The sequence below is a fragment of the Lepidochelys kempii genome, chromosome 8 (genome assembly GCF_965140265.1).
Source record: "Lepidochelys kempii isolate rLepKem1 chromosome 8, rLepKem1.hap2, whole genome shotgun sequence".
NCBI classification, from domain to species: Eukaryota; Metazoa; Chordata; order Testudines; family Cheloniidae; genus Lepidochelys; species Lepidochelys kempii.
In genome coordinates this window covers 38664807-38683833 of record NC_133263.1, presented here as the reverse complement: position 1 = coordinate 38683833, position 19027 = coordinate 38664807, and the positions used below count along the sequence as shown (strand labels likewise).

The 19027-nt window shown below is 43.7% G+C and overlaps 1 protein-coding gene across 19 annotated transcripts in view; it reads right to left on the bottom strand.

Annotated features, from left to right (window-relative positions):
- LOC140915802 (protocadherin gamma-C5-like) overlaps positions 1-19027 on the bottom strand; it is a 384766-nt gene that overhangs the window by 229086 nt on the left and 136653 nt on the right. For 4 of the 19 annotated variants that reach the window (XM_073356146.1, XM_073356147.1, XM_073356148.1 and 1 more), the window contains exon 2: positions 14789-15349. The exons of 12 other annotated variants lie outside the window; for them this stretch is intronic. In XM_073356146.1, coding sequence (XP_073212247.1) covers positions 15338-15349 — 12 coding nt within the window. In that variant the 3' untranslated portion in view covers positions 14789-15337. Of the gene's footprint in view, positions 1-2413; positions 4761-4798; positions 4874-8505; positions 11134-14788; positions 15350-19027 lie in introns of those variants that run through there. 3 more of the 19 variants (XM_073356135.1, XM_073356156.1, XM_073356139.1) reach the window with 3 other exon arrangements.

Sequence of the window (19027 nt, the reverse complement as noted above, 5' to 3'; positions counted from 1 at the left end):
CAATGACAAAAATATGGAATAGCACCAGATTGAGATCTGATCCCTGTGAGATTCCAAAATAATCACACTTATTCATTGGTGATTCAAACTTGTAATCTTATAAAAAAAGATGTCAAGGCCATTTAATAACAGTTGTTTTCCATGAAAACATATTGATTGATACTAGCAACTGGACTATAAATGTTATTGATAAAGTCCTGTATCAGGTACTACGACTGTTTTCTCTTGGATTTATGTCAGGCTAACTGGCTAATTTTCTGGGTCATTTACACTATAAAATGTCTCTTTCAGTAAGGTTTCACAGGATGAGGGAAATCTTTCTTTCTTTCTTTCTTTCTTTCTTTCTTTCTTTCTTTCTAAAATGAAGTCTTCTTACAGAGAATAGAAAATGCTTAACATAATTAAGAATGTCCTTTTTTTTGGAAAAACGAATGTGTAAAAACCACATGAGGTTCTCTCCTAGAATTCTTACTACTTATCAATGATAAAAGATTTCTTGGACAATTATTAGGTGTTGAAAATGAAAAGCATCTCACAGGACCATGGACAAATCCCTCCAAATATACTTTCTACAAAATAATTCAACATATGCAAATCAATCTATTTTATATTTTTTAAAAATTTCAAGTAAATTTCGTTACCTCCCGCACACAGAGGTGCGCACATGCACATGCACGCACGCACTCACACACATACAGAGCCACTACCAGTTTAATCTCATGACACATCAATCACCTTCAGTACATAAGATATCAAAAAGTTAAGTTACATATTAACTATAACTGTGCAAATTTGTCTACTTATAAAAAAGGGCCAATTTCTGACATTATTTTAAACTCATGCAGCCTTATTAAAATCTATATTGTGGCCCAGGTGGTCCTGGCTCACCTATCCTTCACTACATAAAACAATACCATTACCACCAAGATGGCCCAGTGCTTAGATGAAATCAGCTCCTGGATGAATAGCTCGCTGAAGTTGGAACTGAGCAAAACAGAGGTGATGCTGGTGGGAGCGGAAAGTATTTTGAAGAGTTTGCAGTCACAGTGAAGTCTCCTTTACCTGAAATTTCACATCTACACTTGGTAAATTCAATCTGTAGTCTAGGTGTACTATTGGATTTCTTGCTGATGCTGAGGTCTTACAAACAACAACAGCTGTGATTAATGATTTCTTTCCCCTCCACTTGGCTATGAGACTCCATCCCATCCTGGTAATGAGGACCTGGCCTCAGTTATTCATGCCTGTATCACCTCTTGACTGGATTACAGCAATGCAATATATTTAGTCATGAAACCTTCAGCACTTTGAAAATTCCAACTAGTACAAAATGCAGCAGCTCATCTCCTCAACAACATAGGTTGCCTGTCCTCTACTGTTTACACTGGCTTCCAAAAAAATTTAAAATGTTGCTCAACGTGATGATCCTTATTGTTCAAGTGCTCACTTCCTTGGGCCCAGAACACCGAAAAGACTGTAATGCTTTGGGACAAAGACCGTGGTCAACCACTATGCTCTGGGAAAATGGAATTCTGAACAATAAGATTAAAACCATTTGTTTTGGGAAAGAACTCTCTCTGGGAGCAGAGACTGTGGCATGAACTCTCTCAGGAACTAAGGACCATCACAAACGTCACCACTTTCTGTTCCAAATGCAAGGCACGCTTCTTTGACCTTGACTTCTCTAATCTAGATGGCAGATGTGTACTCACATTGTTGAATGGGTTGACAAAGCCCTGGCTGGGATGATTTAATTGGGGATTGGTCCTGCTTTGAGCAGGGGGTTGGACTAGATGACCTCCTGAGGTCCCTTCCAACCCTGATATTCTATGATTCTATGATTCTGTGAATGCACTACTGGGAGGAACTCAGACATTATGGTGATAAGCGAGGTATAAACATCTACATAGAATAGAACAGACTAGGAACAGAGAAAACTCTCAGGGCAGTATATGCATTGTGGATGCAAGCGTGTATTTGAGTGTTTTAGCTGTTTTCATATATATAAATGTATAATTTTGTTTTATACCTAGATTATTATAAATTTAAGTATGCCTATATAATACGTGTGCCTGTACATTTTATCTGTATACACACAAACTGACAATATATGCTCATTTTCAAATGCTACAAGGAAGCTACTCCTAAAGAAAATTATGTTTCACAATGTATCTCATAATTAAAAAAAAAAAAACGCTGATTCATTTTACTTTGACACACTGAAGAAAATTCAGACACTCCACTGACAAAAAAATCTCTGTATTAAACCCCCTATTGTAAAGCGATAAAAGTTGATACTAGAAATAACTAATCCAAATAACAATATTTTTAACTATTAAAACTTTCATTTCGAATTAAAAGAAATGGAATTTTAAAAGCCCTGATGTAGGAGCGAATCTGTACAAAGACTCACCTTTCCAAGTGCTTCGGCTACAGATTTTGGATCTCCAGGAGCAGATTTACTGCTCATAGGTAGCATTCCAGAGTTGTCCCTGCAAAGAATGTTCTCTTCTATTAAATTCTGACCATTTGATTTTAGGAGACTAAACGCCGTTTTGTCAGAGTCTGCGGTTAAACACAGATTATAGCTGTATGGTAAAGTCCCATCGCAGTAGCTCCGCGGCAATCCGGGACCTGACTTGGAAAAATGATCAGAACCAAAACATTGCAAAACTGGAAAATTCATCGACCTTCCACATTTCATCACAATGGCCAGTGCAACTGTCAGGAGGAACAAAAATGAGATCAAGGCTAAAGCCAACACCAAGTAAAACTGTAAATCAGACTGAGAGGCCGAGTCATCCGATTGGTCGCTCATTTCTGGAAGAGCCTCTTGGAAGTTCTCAGCAAACACCAGGTTGAGAGTTACTGTGGCGGACAGAGACGGCTGCCCGTTGTCCTTCACCAGGGTGACCAGCCTGTGCTTCACAGCATCTCTGTCCGCAAAGGCGCGGGCTGTCCGGATCTCCCCGCTCTGCAGCCCAATGCTGAAGAGCGACGGGTCCGTGGCCTGGAGCAGATGGTAGAAGAGCCAGGCATTGTGTCCTGAGTCAGCATCCACCGCCACCACCTTAGTCACCAGATAACCTGCCTCTGCCGAGCGAGGCACCATCTCGAACAAGGCGGAGCCATCGGCTCCGAGGGAAGGGTGCAGGATGCGAGGGGCGTTATCATTCTGATCCACAATAAACACCCTGACGGTGACATTGCTGCTGAGTGGCGGGGACCCGCCGTCTTGGGCCTTCACTTGCATCTCAAACTCCCGGAATTGCTCATAGTCGAAGGAGCGCTGCGCATAGATCACTCCGGTCTGGGAGTTAATGGAGATGTAGGAGGAGAGAGGCAGCTTCTCTAGGTTGCTGCTCAGGATGGAGTAAGTGACTCGGGCGTTCCGGTCCAGATCCCGGTCTGAGGCTTTTACTCTGAAAATAGAGGCCCCCGAGGGATTGTTCTCTGGCATATAGGCGGTATAGGAAGGTTTCTCAAAGGCAGGGGCGTTGTCATTGACATCCGAGATCTGCAACAGGATGGTTTTCTGGGTGGAGAGGAGGGGAGAACCGTTGTCTGTGGCTATGATTGTGATATTGTACTCTGGAGTCCTTTCCCTGTCCAGGGTGCTATCTGTGAGAATTTTGTAATAATTATTAGAGGACGACACTAGTTTGAAAGGCAAATTGTGTTGAAGATGACAAGTGACGTCTCCATTTTCACCGGCATCTCGGTCATAGGCTTTGATCAGAGCCGTCACTGTGCCTGGTACTGAGTCTTCTGGAATGGGACTGGATACAGATGTGAACGTCACTTCCGGCGCATTGTCGTTCTCATCAAGAATTTCTATTTGAACTTTGCAGTGAGCAGATTGTCCTCCCCCATCTCTGGCTTCTATACGTATTGTGTATGTATTTGTTTTCTCAAAATCCAGAATCCCTGTATTTGTAATTCTTCCACTCGCAGGATCTAAATGAAATAATTTAAGAGCATTTTCTTTAATGTTGCTAAAAATGTATGTGATTTGGGCATTTAACCCTTCATCCTGATCCGTGGCTTTCACCTGAACCACTAAGGAGCCATTTGGTAGATTTTCTCTCAGGCTTACTTTGTAGATCTCTTTAGTAAATTCGGGGCGACTGTCATTGGCGTCAGTGACATTAATCCTAATCTGAACCGTCCCAGTTCTGACTGGATCTCCCCCATCCACAGCCGTCAGGATCAAGTGATGGGAGTTTTGCTTTTCCCGATCCAAAGATTTTTCCAAAATTAACTCAGCATATTTATTTTCATCTGGACTCTCGTTTACTGACAGGATAAAATGCGGGTTCTTGCTGAGTTGGTAACTCTTCAATGAGTTGACTCCAACGTCTGGATCTTGCGCAGATTCTAGTGGAAATCGCACACCAGGCAGTGCGGATTCAATAATTGCTAAATCAATGTTGTTTGTCTTGAACCTCGGGGCGTTATCATTAATGTCCTGGATTGCTACAGTCACATGGAAAACATTCAAAGGATTTTCTACTACCGTTTCGAGTGTCAGGACACAAAGGGGTGTTTCCCCGCATATCTCCTCCCGGTCTATCCTGCCATTCACATACAGGTTGCCATTTTCCCCATTCACACTGAAGTATTGCTTTTCGGAACTGACACGGAGCTTTCGCTGCGGAAGCTCTCGGATACTCAATCCCAAATCGTTGGCGAGATTCCCCACAAGGGAACCTTTGGCCATTTCCTCCAGAATCGAATAACGGATCTGTTCCGAGACCACCCGGTAGAACAACGAGAATAAGAAGGGAAACAACAGTACCTGCCGTGTGACTGCCCTGCCGCTCGGTCTCTGCCTAGTTTCCATACCACGCATTTTCATGTACGCTCTCTTCTTTATTCTGTACAAAAAGTGCTTATAAATCCAGATATTTGGTAAATATCCCAGGTAATGAAAAGAAAATGAATTCAATTTCTCAGGCTAATTGAACACCAGAGTCCAGAGGGAGGCTTTCTCTGAGCAGCGAGGCTGTGTGCGCGTCTCTCTGGTTGTTTTCTCTGCGATCTGCACTGTGTGATTGAGAAATCAGGCTGCAGCCAGCTGTAATGGATCTCTGGCTGTAGCTCCACACCACATTGGCCAACAGCGACACTCTGAGCTCAGCCGGAGAACTGCAGCACACAAAACTCAACTAATTAGCCTCTCACAGTTTGTATGGCAAGTTCCTATTTATCTGTATGTGTGTGTGTGTGTGTATATATATATATATATATATATATATATATATATATATATATATATATATATATATATATATATATATTCTTACTATATGTTCCATTCTATGCATCTGATGAAGTGGGCTGTAGCCCACAAAAGCTTATGCTCTAATAAATTTGTTAGTCTCTAAGGTGCCACAAGTACTCCTGTTCCTAAAACTAATGAAGTCACCGATAGAGATCTAGACAAGAGGAAAGGTATTCTAATACATTTAATATAAATGTTTAAAAATTATTCTCAATCCAGTCTGTTCTAGCCTTAATTATATTTTAAAAGGTTTGTCCAAACACCCACGGATATCTCTATAGTTTACAGTAGCACTTTCTTTATCCTTTATCAAAGTCGTTTGCTTCAAAATAAAGTGTAATTGTATTTTTATTATTATTGCATTTTCCTCCCAAGAGCCAGAGCCCTGATGGAAGACATGGGGATTATGTTTATGTTTTAATTCTGGTATCACTTGGAGAATAAAATACTTATTCTTAGATCTTGTGAAGTTTGTATATTCTGGAGAGAGAAGATGGGTTTTGCATTCATTATTTCAAGAAATAGGGTTGTGCTTGTGACCTGGTGTGCCTGGGAAAGCCCTCACTGAAAATGCCAAGGGCAGGGCAAGCTGCAAAAGGGAGAGCAGATACTCCCAAAACTGGTGGGCAACACTGAAGTTAAATTCACCAACCAGTCACAAACGATGCTGGTTTGATTCTATGATTCAAGCATATGATTCTATGCTTCTGATCCCCCACACTAGTTATCAAGAAACTAAAAAGAGAAACCACACAGCCCCCTTTATTGTATTTCAGTTTCCTGGCTCCCAATCAGCACAAAGGTCCAGTACAGTGAGAAGTTATTTACAAAATCTGCTCAGTATACAAAATGTTCTTCTGACCCCAAAGGGTCAGCCACCTTACCAGGTCAATATTATTTTGGATCATACCCAAAATATCACACTGCCAGCCAGTCTTTAGTGTCTAAAACTAAAGGTTTATTGTAAAAAAAAAAACCAAAGAACAAGAAGAGAGTTGTTAAATGATAAAAAAGCACTCAGATACATACAGAGACTTCAAAGTCCATATATCAGGTTCTTAGCAGTATTGGTGAGTTTTCTGGCTTGAAAGTTCCTCTGGAATACATCCACAGCTTGGATAGGTCATTCAGTCCTCTGTTCAGAACTTTATTCGTAGAAAAAGTTATTCCAGAGGTAAGAAGCAGGAATGAAGACAAAATGGAGAAGATGTAGCTGCCTTTCATATTCTTTTGCTACGTGGCTAGTATTTCCTTTGTCCCAAACACAAGCTTCACAGCACATGGTATGGAAAAACCCTAGAGTTCTCTGTCCACAGGCATGCCCTACATGTCTTGTTGACTCATAAGGTGTAGCCCCTGCCTTCTTTCAATGGGTTCATTGTACAGCTGATGTCCCTTGATGGGCCACCAAGCAGGCTTAGTGCTGATCCCATTCTATCTGTCACCCAGAAACGCAGGACAAGTTTTGAAATACAGATATACCATACATATCTATAACTCACAGTACAAAGGTGATACAAACATCTCATAGAATCTCAGGGTTGGAAGGGACCTTAGGAGGTCATCTAGTCCAACCCCCTGCTCAAAGCAGGACCAATCCTCAATTTTTGCCCCAGATCCCTAGTTGGCCCCCTTAAGGATTAAACTCACAACCCTGGGTTTATCAGGCCAATGTTCAAACCAGTGAGCTATCACTCCATATAAACAAGATCATCCTACCTGGCAAATCATAACATTTTCACAGACACTTTACATGGCCTATCTGGTCACATTCCTTGCAATTTTATAATATTGGTATCAGTATCATAAAGTGTCTTCCATATTCCACACAGCACCCCAGTGCTTTCCCTTACCTCTCCAGAATGAGTTCTCTAGCCATAAGTCAGTTGTTACAAAACTCTGCCCTCTCCCCCACTCCCCCATTTTGGAGCCTGTATTTTCTGTGTGTGGAGATAGTCACAATTACTGGTTAATTTTATTGTTATGAATAACTATGACCAGAGTGAGTGAAACTCAAAGGGTTCCTCTAACTTAAGTTTATCCTACAGAGAGCCTTGAAAGTGAGTACAAATACTATGAATTTGATTTGGCATTGAATAGGCATCCAGTATGTCATTGGGATGATGGGTTCAGGTTGATCTGAATTGCTTAAATATGTTAGAGTACCTGTGTTAAGTAGTCTTATCTTTTTAAATGGCACTTTGTTCTTAAATATAGAGAATTGCAGCAGTTGATCCTGGAGGTTACAAATGCATGCATCACTGTGGCTAAGTCTTGGTACTACCTGTTGGATGCAGCAATCGGGCTAGCCATAGGTGGCAAGAAAGTGTTTTTAGCGTCCACTGCTATCTGGAAAACTAGACGTATTGAGAAGTCTTGCAGGACCTTGAGACTACATAGTGTCTTTGCCATTGTAAGGCAGGGAGTGAAGCACTGATGCTAACCAGGTCTCCCACGTACTCCTCTTTTCCTACTACCAATATTTTTATTCTCACCAGATGTAACGTCACTTAACATAAACGAACCAAATTATGAGAAAATGGGTGTAATTGTTTATGTCCTTAAACGAAACTGCAAGTCTGGGCACGAAACTAAATAAATAATGTAAAATAAATGTAATTGTCCTAAGTAATTTCTTATGAAATTATATTTTTCAAAGTTGGCTTTCAAGATATTTCCCCCTCTTCTATTCTAATTGTGCACTAAAAAGACAAATGTATCTTACACAGAATATACAATCTTCACTATATCGAAGGATATTTTATTTTATTCTCACAAACACTGTAATACAAAACTTAAAAACGTGAACAGGTTCCTTATGGAAGCCTTCCTTAAGGAGAGTATTCGGTGTTAGAAATATAGAGATTCCGAAGCAGTTCCGGTGAATTCTTGATAAAACCCATTCTAGAAAGGTATAATAATTTATTTTTCTTCGGCTCATGCCCTACTAAATTCGGTTTAAAAATGTGAACTAGAGTCTGTCACACTTGAATAACAACAACAGATAGTTTCATCTCCTATTAATGCATGAGTATAGACGATTTTATCCTAATCCTGCCTTCTCCGACTGTTTACAGGTTCTGAACCAAGATCGCAGGAAGAGAGACAAGCAGGGTTCCCCCGAATGTTTGCTCTGCACAAGAGCTGCTTCCAGTATCCACTGAATAAAACTATATTATTACGCGTCAAAACATTTAAAAAAGCAAGTAAAGAAAACTTACCGGACCAAGCGCATCATTCCCCTCATTATTCCTCAAATTTTCTGCAATTAAGAGACCTTCCTTTTTCTCATCAATCGGCCTATTTGAATAGTTTAATGCTGACTGGATACACTGGCTCTTTCTGGAGTCCGTGGTTAGAGAAACCTCATGTGAGCAGGAGTGAAGAAAAGCTCTGACTCCATCGATCCCCACAAACTGCGAGACGGGAACTCCACTGAAAGTCACACTCGAGGAGTCAAACAGCTGCGAGTTTCGCCACCTGCGGAGTCTCAGGGCCAGTAACACTAGGATAAAGGTAAAGAACAAGCAGGAAACGGAAGCCACAGCGATCACCAAATACAAGGTGAGGCTGGACTGGGGGTCTGCAGGAGCTGAGAGGCTGCTTAAATCGGAGAGGATTTCGGGGATGCTGTCAGCCACCACCACCGTGACAGTGGCCGTGGCAGAGAGAGGGGGCTGCCCGTTGTCCTTCACTAAAACCACCAGACTTTGCTTGAGCGCATCTTTGTCTACAAAGGAGCGCGCTGTCCTGATCTCGCCGCTGTGGAGTCCCACAGAGAAGAGCCCCGGCTCTGTAGCCTTCAGCAGCTGGTAGGAGAGCCAGGCGTTCTGCCCGGAGTCTGCATCCACCGCCACCACCTTAGTGACCAGGTAACCCGGCTCGGAGGAGCGAGGGGCCAACTCCACTCCCGTGGAGCCATCGGTGGGAAAGGAGGGGTGTAAGATGTGCGGGCTGTTGTCATTCTGATCCAGTATAAAGAGAGTGACGGAGACATTACTGCTGAGAGGTGGGGAACCCCCATCCTGAGCCTGCACTTGGAACCGAATCTCCCGGAACTGTTCGTAATCGAAGGAGCGCAGAGCGTAGAGAGCCCCAGTCTCGGAGTTAATGGAGATGGAGGAGGGGAGCGGAGCTTCCTGGATCTGAGTTCCAGTAATGGAGTAAGTGACTCTGGCGTTCTCCTCCGAGTCAGGATCATTCGCTTTCAGGGAAGAAACGGAAGTTCCTCTGGGATTGTTCTCCGTGATGTACAAAGTGTAGGATGTCTGGCTGAAAATAGGAGCGTTGTCGTTTATGTCTGAAAGCTGTACTAAAATAGTTGTTGTTGAGGATAAAGGAGGAGTCCCTCGGTCTGTGGCTGTGATAGTTACATTGTAATCGGAGACCTGCTCCCGGTCCAATGCTCTGTCACTCACCAAGCTGTAATAATTGTCAAATGATTTCTGTAACCTGAATGGGATGTTTCTGGGTATGGAGCACGTGACCTCTCCATTCTCCCCTGAATCTCGATCGTGTAAATGTATTAGAGCGATCACAGTCCCTGGAGGGCTGTCTTCACTCACTGACTTGATTACAGACGTGACTGTAATTTCAGGAGCATTATCATTTATATCAATAACAGCTATCAGAACTTTAGACCTGGCCGAGAGGTCTCCAACGTCCTTTGCTTGAACCTCCATTTCATATGATGCAGCTTCCTCATAATCCAGGTTTCCCACAGTTGATATTTCCCCCGTTTTAGAATCCACCTGGAATATCTGGGACGCTTTGTCTTTCATCTTCCGGAGTGAATATGTGACCTCCGAATTTATCGCTTCGTCCGGATCTGTGGCGTTTACTGTCAGCAGCAGAGACCCGACGGGCACATTTTCCAAAACATTCACTTTATAGACAGGCTGACTGAAAACTGGTGTATTGTCATTTGCGTCAAGGACAATAACGCGGATCTGTGCAGTTCCGGACCTAACTGGATCTCCCCCGTCAGTGGCTGTGAGGATTAGATCGTGAACATCTTGTTCTTCCCGGTCTAGAGACTTTTCCAGCACCAGTTCGACATATTCGTCCCCATCAGCTCCCGTTTGCACATCCAGAGAGAAGTGTTTGTTACTGCTGAGATAATAGCCCTGCACAGAATTGGTTCCCAAATCTGGATCCTGCGCCCCCTCAAGAGAATATCGGGTTCCCACGGAGGCTAACTCACTGATTCTAAATTCCAATTCATCTTCCTGGAAGCGGGGCTCGTTGTCATTAATATCTGTGATTTCAACTTCAACTCCGAAAACCTTCATTTTTTCCTCTACTATAATTTCAAAATTTAGCAGACACGTTTGCTTTTGGCCACAGATCTGCTCTCTGTCTACTCTTTCCGTGGGGTATAAATGGCCGCTTTTAATATTCAAAGTAAAATACTGAGTCCTACCTCTGCCAACAATGAGGACTTCACGGTCTGAGAGCCCCGTTATAGCCAGCCCCAGATCCTTTGCGATATTCCCCACGGAAGAGCCTTTCTGCATTTCCTCCGGAATCGAATAGCGAATCTGTCCAGAAACTGCCTCCCAAACATTAACTAATATGAGGCAGAACAGGACTCGTCCTTTGTTTTCCAGCAGCATGTGTACATTCGCCATTTCCAACTCTCTAAAGAGACGTCTGAGATGAAACCAGCACGCAGAGTTCGGAGACAGGCTTTCTTCTGTTGGGTTTATAATCCAAGCCGAGTGCAGAGGATTTATTCAGCGATGCTGCCGTTTGAAGATGATTTAATCTCTGTTCTGTGCTGTGAAACACTGGTCTGTCTGCTCCATTTCTCGTTGCGTCTCTCTCCCCGAGTGGTGAACAGCGGCGCTCAGAGTCTCAACTAATAATTACAACTGCTCAAATAAATAAAGTGCTGTCTGTTTCCCTATGTGCCAGCTTACTTTTTCAGCACTGTATATAATCGTGTCCTAATTAAGGTATATTTTAAAACTGAACACACAAAGCAAAGCAATATACTTTTTGAAGTAATTATCAAAACACAGGATGGTTTTCTGTGTGGAGATGGGGGTGTCTTTGTCTCTGGCTATAACTGTAATATTATACTCCGCCTGAGTGTTCTCCATGACCATCTTATAATAATTGTTAGGAAAGGATATTATCTGAAACAGAGAGTTACCCTTTATATGCCATTTAACCTTGCCATCTTCTCCTGCATCTCAGACGGATAAGCAGATCAGAGCTATCACTGTCCAAGGGAGACAGTCTTCGAGAAGTGGGCTGGACACTGATGCAGATATCAGCTGGGGGGCGTTGTCCTTCTGATCAACAATATCCACTTCTACCTTGCTGTGGGCAGCTATTTCCCTCCATCTTTGGCTTCCGCTCCGAAGATGTATTATTCTGCTCTTCGAAGTCCCAAATTCCTTTAGTTGTAGTTTTACCGTTTTGGGGATCCCGAGTAAACATTTGCGGACCATTTTCTGGTATGATGCTGAATGTATGATCCTCAATGTGAATCGTGCGTTAAGACCTTCCTCATTATTCCTGGCTTTCACCTGCAGTACAAAGAATTATTCTGATAGATTTTCTCTCAGGCTGACTTCGTAGATCTGTTCAGTGAATACCGGGGGATTCTCATTGGCTTCAAATTAATCCTAATTTGAGCAGTCCAGGTTCTGACTGGATCTCCCACTTCCACAGCCGTCAGGATCAAGTGATGAGTTACTTGCCATTCCCCACCCAAGTGTTTCTCTAGGAATAGTTCTGAGTAGTTACTGCCATCCTGTCTACCCTTCACTGCTATGGAGAAACGTTGGTTTGGGCTGAGCTGGTAATTCTGTAATTAATTCTTCCCAACATCAGATTCTGTGCAGAATCCAGTGGAAATTCGGCACCCGGCAATGTTCATTAATCATTTCTAGATCAGCGTTACTTCCTTTGAACTGCGGTGCATTACCATTTAAGTCCCGGATTTCAACATTCACATGGGAAACTTTCAAAGGGTTTTCAATTACACTTTCCAGTTTTACAAAACAGACTGGAGATTTCTCGCTTGTTCCCTCTCGGTCTATTCTGTCATTTACATACAAGTTTCCATTTTCTACATTGACAACGAAGTATTGCTTTTTAGCCATAGCAAGAACACAGAGCTTTCTCTGAGGCAGCTCTCTGACATTCAGTCTCAAATACTTGAGATTCCCCACAAGGAGCCTTTTGCAATTTCCTCAGGAATCAAGTCTGTTCAGAGAGCACTCGGCAAAGCAAAGAGAATCAAGTATTGGGAAAACAGTACTTGCGGTCTGAGTCCCCAGCCTGTGCCTGTCCCACTGTATTTGAGTCCCATCCCTTTTGCTTTCATTTTAGCTGAGGCCTGGTCTACACTACGGAGTTAGGTCAAGAAAGCCACCTTAAGTTGACCTGTTAATGCATGTGTCTACACTACCAGGTCCTTTATGCCAACCTAAGTTACTTCTAATGTCAACTTCTGTAATCCACCTCTGCCAGAGGTGTAGCACTTAATTTGATTTCCATGGAAATTTGATTTCAGTGCAGTGAAATGCTGACATCTATGCAAAGATGTGGAATGAGGGAGAAGGGCTACACAAGGGACACACAGCAGTGCCATATGAAAATACAAGAACTTTGCCAAGTGTACCAGAAGTCAAGGGAGGCAAACAGGCATTCTGGTGCTGAAGCCCACACATGCCGGTTCTGCAATGAGCTGCATGCGATTCTTGGGAGTAATCCTACCAGTACTCCCAAAAGCAACATGGACATCCCACAGGTGTGTGAGTCTAGGGACAACAAGGAGGACGATATGGTGGATGAGTAAGAGGAGGAGAATGGGAGACAGGTGAGTGGTGGATCATTCTCCCCAAGAGCCAGGAAATATTTTTAACCCTGGAGTCCTGTGGGTTGCAGGACATCATGGTGGCTGACCACGATGCCGGGGAAGGCACCTCTGGTGAGTATACAGTTACAATCAAAGTCTAGTTAAACTTTAGTGGGCATGCACATTTGGTGATATTACATGTTTACTATGAAGAAAAAGCGAGGTGCTGTGGTTCTGTGTTTACAAGAGGCCGCTCCACCTATGCACAGGGTGGCCCCTGGAAAATAATGTTTATGTGGACTGGGATAGCCCAGGAATCCTCCATGGATATCTTTAGGAAACTTTCGTGAAGGTACTCTGCAATCCTTTGCAGAAGGTTTCTGGGCAGGGCAGTCTTATTTCTTCCACTATGGTAGGACACTTTCCCACGCAACTCCTGAATTAATTCTGTTGTCATCACTGCAGTACACAGCATAACAACATAAGGACCAGGTTTATAGCCAGACACTTGCAGCATCTCCTTCCTTTCCAGCTCTGTTACCCTCAGGAGACTGATATCATATAGGGTTGCCTAGGGGAAACTTCTCATTAAAAGTGCTCTTACAAGAAAAAAAAGAGCATGTAGACCCACTCCACCCTCCCACATTCCGGATCGCCAAACCACGCAGCCACTAATGTGCCTTTACTGTTCTTGGCATGGGTCAGTGAGTAGTTTAAGTGGCTAATAGGGGACTGGGACCCCACATATGAGATTCTGCAATTTGGGAGTGAAAATGTTTCCTGCCTCCGCCCCATTCGTAAACAGCTTCCCATGGTGCTATGTGGAAGGGCCATTGTTTGACTAGCTACCTCTGCTCCCGACATAAGCCTGCCATAAACTTCATTAAAAGTGCGGTCACCCATGACTTGAGGGGGGGGGGCGCGGGGGACGCTACTCGCCATGACTGGAGCAGCAAAATGGTGCAGTGAACGGTTACAGATTCTGATTATGTTATGGCTTGCACCTAGTGTAATAACGTTGGTTTGTTTGTTTTTTCTGAAAAGGGCCTTGCTATGGAAACATATTATTCATGTACAATGGCTCCGTTATTTTTTCTTATGACTGACCACTGGAAATGTGTCCTTCAGCATGCCATCAACACCTGAAAGCAGACTTTCACTGATTAGAAGGAGGAGAAAGAGAACATGGGAGGACACGTTCACTGAGATAATGCATGCCTCCGGGAGCACTGACACAGAGGTGAGACCATGGAGGATTTCACTGTCTGAGAAGTTAGACATGGACATGGAAAGCTTCCCGTGAGCAAGAGTGTGCAGCACAGGATGAGATGCTTTGGATTATGAGGGACCAAGCAGACATGTTAAGGTGTCTGGTTGAACTGCCAGAACAGAAACAGGAGTGTAGAGTCCCTCTGAAGACCCTGGTGGACAGTCAGGCAGCATTGCCTGGTGCAGAATCACCCTCCCCCAAGTGTTCCATGAGGCATGGACAAAAAGTCCATTAGCCCTTTCACTTAACTCAAGGGGAGGGTACAAGGAACTGAAGGTGCCCATTCACAGAGCTTTGATGGTCTAGAATGTGGTGTTACGTTACACAGCTCTCCCATTCCAACTTTACAATCCCTTTTGCCCAAAGTTACCTTTTTTTTGTTCTCCCTCTTTACTTATGTTTGTTAAATAAAGTAAATGGATTTAAGAAATAAATGTTCTTTATTGAGTAGAAGCAGTGGGCTTGGACAGGGGGTTGGCTTTACAGGGACAGTGATACAAGCCAGGTGAAGGTTTTGGAAAACTCAGTGCAGACAAGCAGCTCACATTACTGTGACTCATTAATGAAATGGCTTTTCAAAGCCTCGTAGATATTTAGCGCCCTTTGCTGTGCTCTTCTCATTGCCCTGGTGTCTGGTTGCTCAAAAATGGCTACCATGCAATCTGTCTCAACTGCCCACACCTGCAGAAAATTTCCCCCCTTTTTTCACAGATATTATGGAGCACACAGCATGCAGCTATAACCATGGGGATGTTCTCTTCACAAAGGTCCAACCTTGTTAGTAAACTTCTCCAGTGCCCTTTTAGATGACCAAAGGCACATTCGACCACCATTGTGCACTTGCTGAGCCTATAGTTGAACTGGTCATTACGGCTGTCCCGATGGCCAGTGTATGGCTTCATAAGCCATGGGAGCAAAGGGTAGGCTGGATTCCCCAGGAAAACTATAGGCATCTCAACGTTGTCAATGTTCATTTTGTGGTCTGGAAAAAAAAAAAAACAACCCAGGATTTCAGCTTTTTTAACAGACCTGAGTTCCTAAAGATTTGCATGTCATGAACCTTTCCCAATCATCCTACACTGATGTCAGTGAAACGCCCCTTGTGATTCACCAGCACTTGCAACACCATTGAAAAGTATCCCTTTTGGTTTATGTACTCTGTGGAAAGGTGGTCTGGTGGCAATATGGGGATATGCGTGCCATCTATTGCTCCACTGCAATTAGGGAACCCCATCGCATCAAAACCATTCACTATGTCCTGCACATTTCCCAGACTCACTACACTTCATAGCAGAAGTCAATTAATGGTCCTGTACACTTGGAGCACAGCAGCTCCCACAGTTGATTTACCTACTCCAAATTGATTCCCCAATGACTGGTAACTGTCTGGCATTGCAAGCTTCCAAATAGTGATTGCCACTCACTTCTCTATTGTCAGAGCAGCTCTCATTTTTGTGTTGCTGAACTGCAAGGCAGTTATGGAATATGGGAGACTGACTGTGTGTTGTGTAAAAAAATACTCCATTTTGTTTGTTTTAAACCTGCTGCCTATTAATTTCATTTGGTGACCTCTAGTTCTTGTGTTATGAGAAGAAGTAAATAACAATTCCTTATTTACTTTCTCTACACCAGTCATGATTTTATAGACCTCAATCATATCCCCCCTTAATCGTCTCTTTTCCAAGCTGAAAAGTCCCAGTCTTATTAATCTCTCCTCATACGGAAGCCGTTCCATACCCCTAATAATTTTGTTGCTCAATTCTGAACCTTTTCCAATTCTAATATATCTTTTTTGAGATTGGGTGTTATCACCCAGTATTCAAGATATGGGTGTACCATGGATTTATATAGTGGCAATATGATATTTGCTGTCTTATTATCTAGCTCTTTCTTAATGATTTCCAAAATTCTGTTCACTTTTTTGACTGCCGCTGCATGTTGAATGGATGTTTTCAGAGAACTATCCATAATGACTTTAAGATATCTTTCTTGAATGGTAACAGCTAATTTAGAACCCATCATTTTATATTCTTGCCAGTAAGTTAAAGAAGTATGGGCTGGATGAATGCACTATAAGGTGGGTAGAAAGCTGGCTAGATTTTCGGGCTCAATGGGTAGTGATCAATGGCTCCATGTCTAGTTGGCAACCGGTATCAAGTGGATTGCCCCAAGGGTCGGTCCTGGGGCTAGTTTTGTTTAATATCTTCATTAATGATCTGGAGGATGGTGTGGATTGCATCCTCAGCAAGTTTGCAGATGACACTAAACTGGGAGGAGAGGTAGATAAGCTGGAGAGTAGGGATAGGATACAGAGGGCCCTAGACAAATTAGAGGATTGGGTCAAAAGAAATCCGATGAGGTTCAACAAGGACAAGTGCAGAGTCCTGCACTTAGGACGGAAGAATCCAATGCACCGCTACAGACTAGGGACCGAATGGCTAGGCAGCAATTCTGCAGAAAAGGACATAGGGATTACAGTAGATGAGAAGCTGGATATAAGTCAACAGTGTGCCCTTGTTGCCAAGAAGGCCAATGGCATTTTGGATTGTATAAGTAGGGGCATTGCCAGCAGATCGGGGGACGTGATCGTTCCCCTCTATTTGACATTGGTGAGGCCTCATCTGGAGTACTGTGTCCAGTTTTGGGCCCCACACTACAAGAAGGATGTGGGAAAATTGGAAAGAGTCCAGCGGAGGGCAACAAAAATGATTAGGGGACTGGAACACATGAGTTATGAGGAGAGGCTGAGGGAACTGGGATTGTTTAGTCTGCAGAAGAGAAGAATGAGTGGGGATTTGATAGCTGCTTTCAACTACCTGAAAGGGGGTTCCAAAGAGGTTAGATCTAGACTGTTCTCAGTGGTGGCAGATGACAGAACTAGGAGTAATGGTCTCAAGTTGCAGTGGGGGAGGTTTAGATTGGATATTAGGAAAAACTTTTTCACTAGGAGGGTGGTGAAACACTGGAATGTGTTACCTAGGGAGGTGGTGGAATCTCCTTCCTTAGAAGTTTTTAAGGTCAGGATTGACAAAGCCCTGGCTGGGATGATTCACTTGGGGATCGGTCCTGCTTTGAGCAGGGGGTTGGACTAGATGGCCTCCTGAGGTCCCTTCCAACCCTGATATTCTATGATTCACCTCTCTCCATTCTGAGAACTGACCATTTGTTCCTACCCTGTGTTTCCTATCTTTTAAACAGTTAGCGATCTGTGAGAGGACCCTCCCTCTTATCCCATAACGGCTTACTTTGCTTAAGAGCCTTTGGTGAGGGACCTTGTCAAAGGCTTTCTGAAAAATCTAAGTACACTATATCCACTGGATCCCCCTTGTTCAAATGCTTGTTGACCCTCTCTAAGAATTCTAGTAGATGGTGAGGCACGATTTCCCTTTACAAAAACCACGTTGACTCTTTTCCAACAAATTATGTTCATCTATGTCTGACAATTTTGTTCTTTACTATAGTTTCAACCAATTTGCCCGGTACTGAAGTCAGGCTTACCAACCTAAAATTGCCAGGATCATCTCTGGAGCCCTTTTTAAAAATTGGCATCACATTAGCTATCCTCCAGTCATTTGGTACAGAAGCTGATTTAAATGACAGGTTACAGACTGCAGTTAGTAGTTATCAGTTTGTTCCAAAACCTCCTCTAATGACACCTCAATCTGGGACAGTTCCTCAGATTAGTCACCTAAAAAGAATGGCTCAGGTTTGGGAATCTCCCTCACATCCTCAGCCGTAAAGACCCATGCAAGGAATTCGTTTAATCAGAGGTGAAAGTAAGCTGGTGTGGGCTGGTACAGTGTACCAGTAAGAAAGTGGCTGAAGCATTCAGCACAAATGGGTAAAATAGGCTAGCTTTGGGCAAGTCTTCACTAGCAACATTAAAGCGTTGCCCTGGCAGCACTGCCCCGGCAGCTCTTTAACATGGCTTGTGTAATCCCGGCATAGTGCTGGGAGAGAGCTCTCTCAGCACTATAAAAAACCCACCTCCAGGAGGGGAATGCTGCCAGCACTGGGGGCATGGTTTTTAGCACTGGTGCACTGTCTACACTGGCACTTTACAGCCCTGAAACTTGAGTCACTGAGGGGAGTGTTTTTTCACACCCCTGAGCTAGTAAAGTTTCAGCAATGTAAGTGGCAATGTAGACAGTGCTACAGCACTGGGAGCCACGCTCCCAGTGCTGGTAGCTAGCTATTCCCCTTGCGGAGGTGGTTTTATTACAGACCTGGGAGAGCTCTCTCCCAGCGCAGGAGTCCTGATTACACAGCCACGTTAAAGCGCTGCCAGGGCAACGCTTTAACATTGGCTGTGTAGACATACCCCTAAAGCTACTCTAGACCAGTGGTTCCCAAACTTGTTCTGCTGCTTGTTCAGGGAAAGCCCCTGGCGGGCCTGGCCGGTTTGTTTACCTGCCACGTCCACAGGTTCCTCTGATCTCTGCTCCCAGTGGCTGCAGTTCACTGCTCCAGGCCAATGGGAGCTGTTGGAAGCAGTGGCCAGTACATTCCTTAGCCCGCGCCACTTCCCGCAGCCCCCATTGGCCAGGCACAGCGAACTGCAGCCAGTGGAAGCTGCGATCAGACGAACCTGTGGACGCCGCAGGTAAACAAACTGGCCCCGCCGGCCAGGGGCTTTCCCTGCACAAGCGGCAGAACAAGT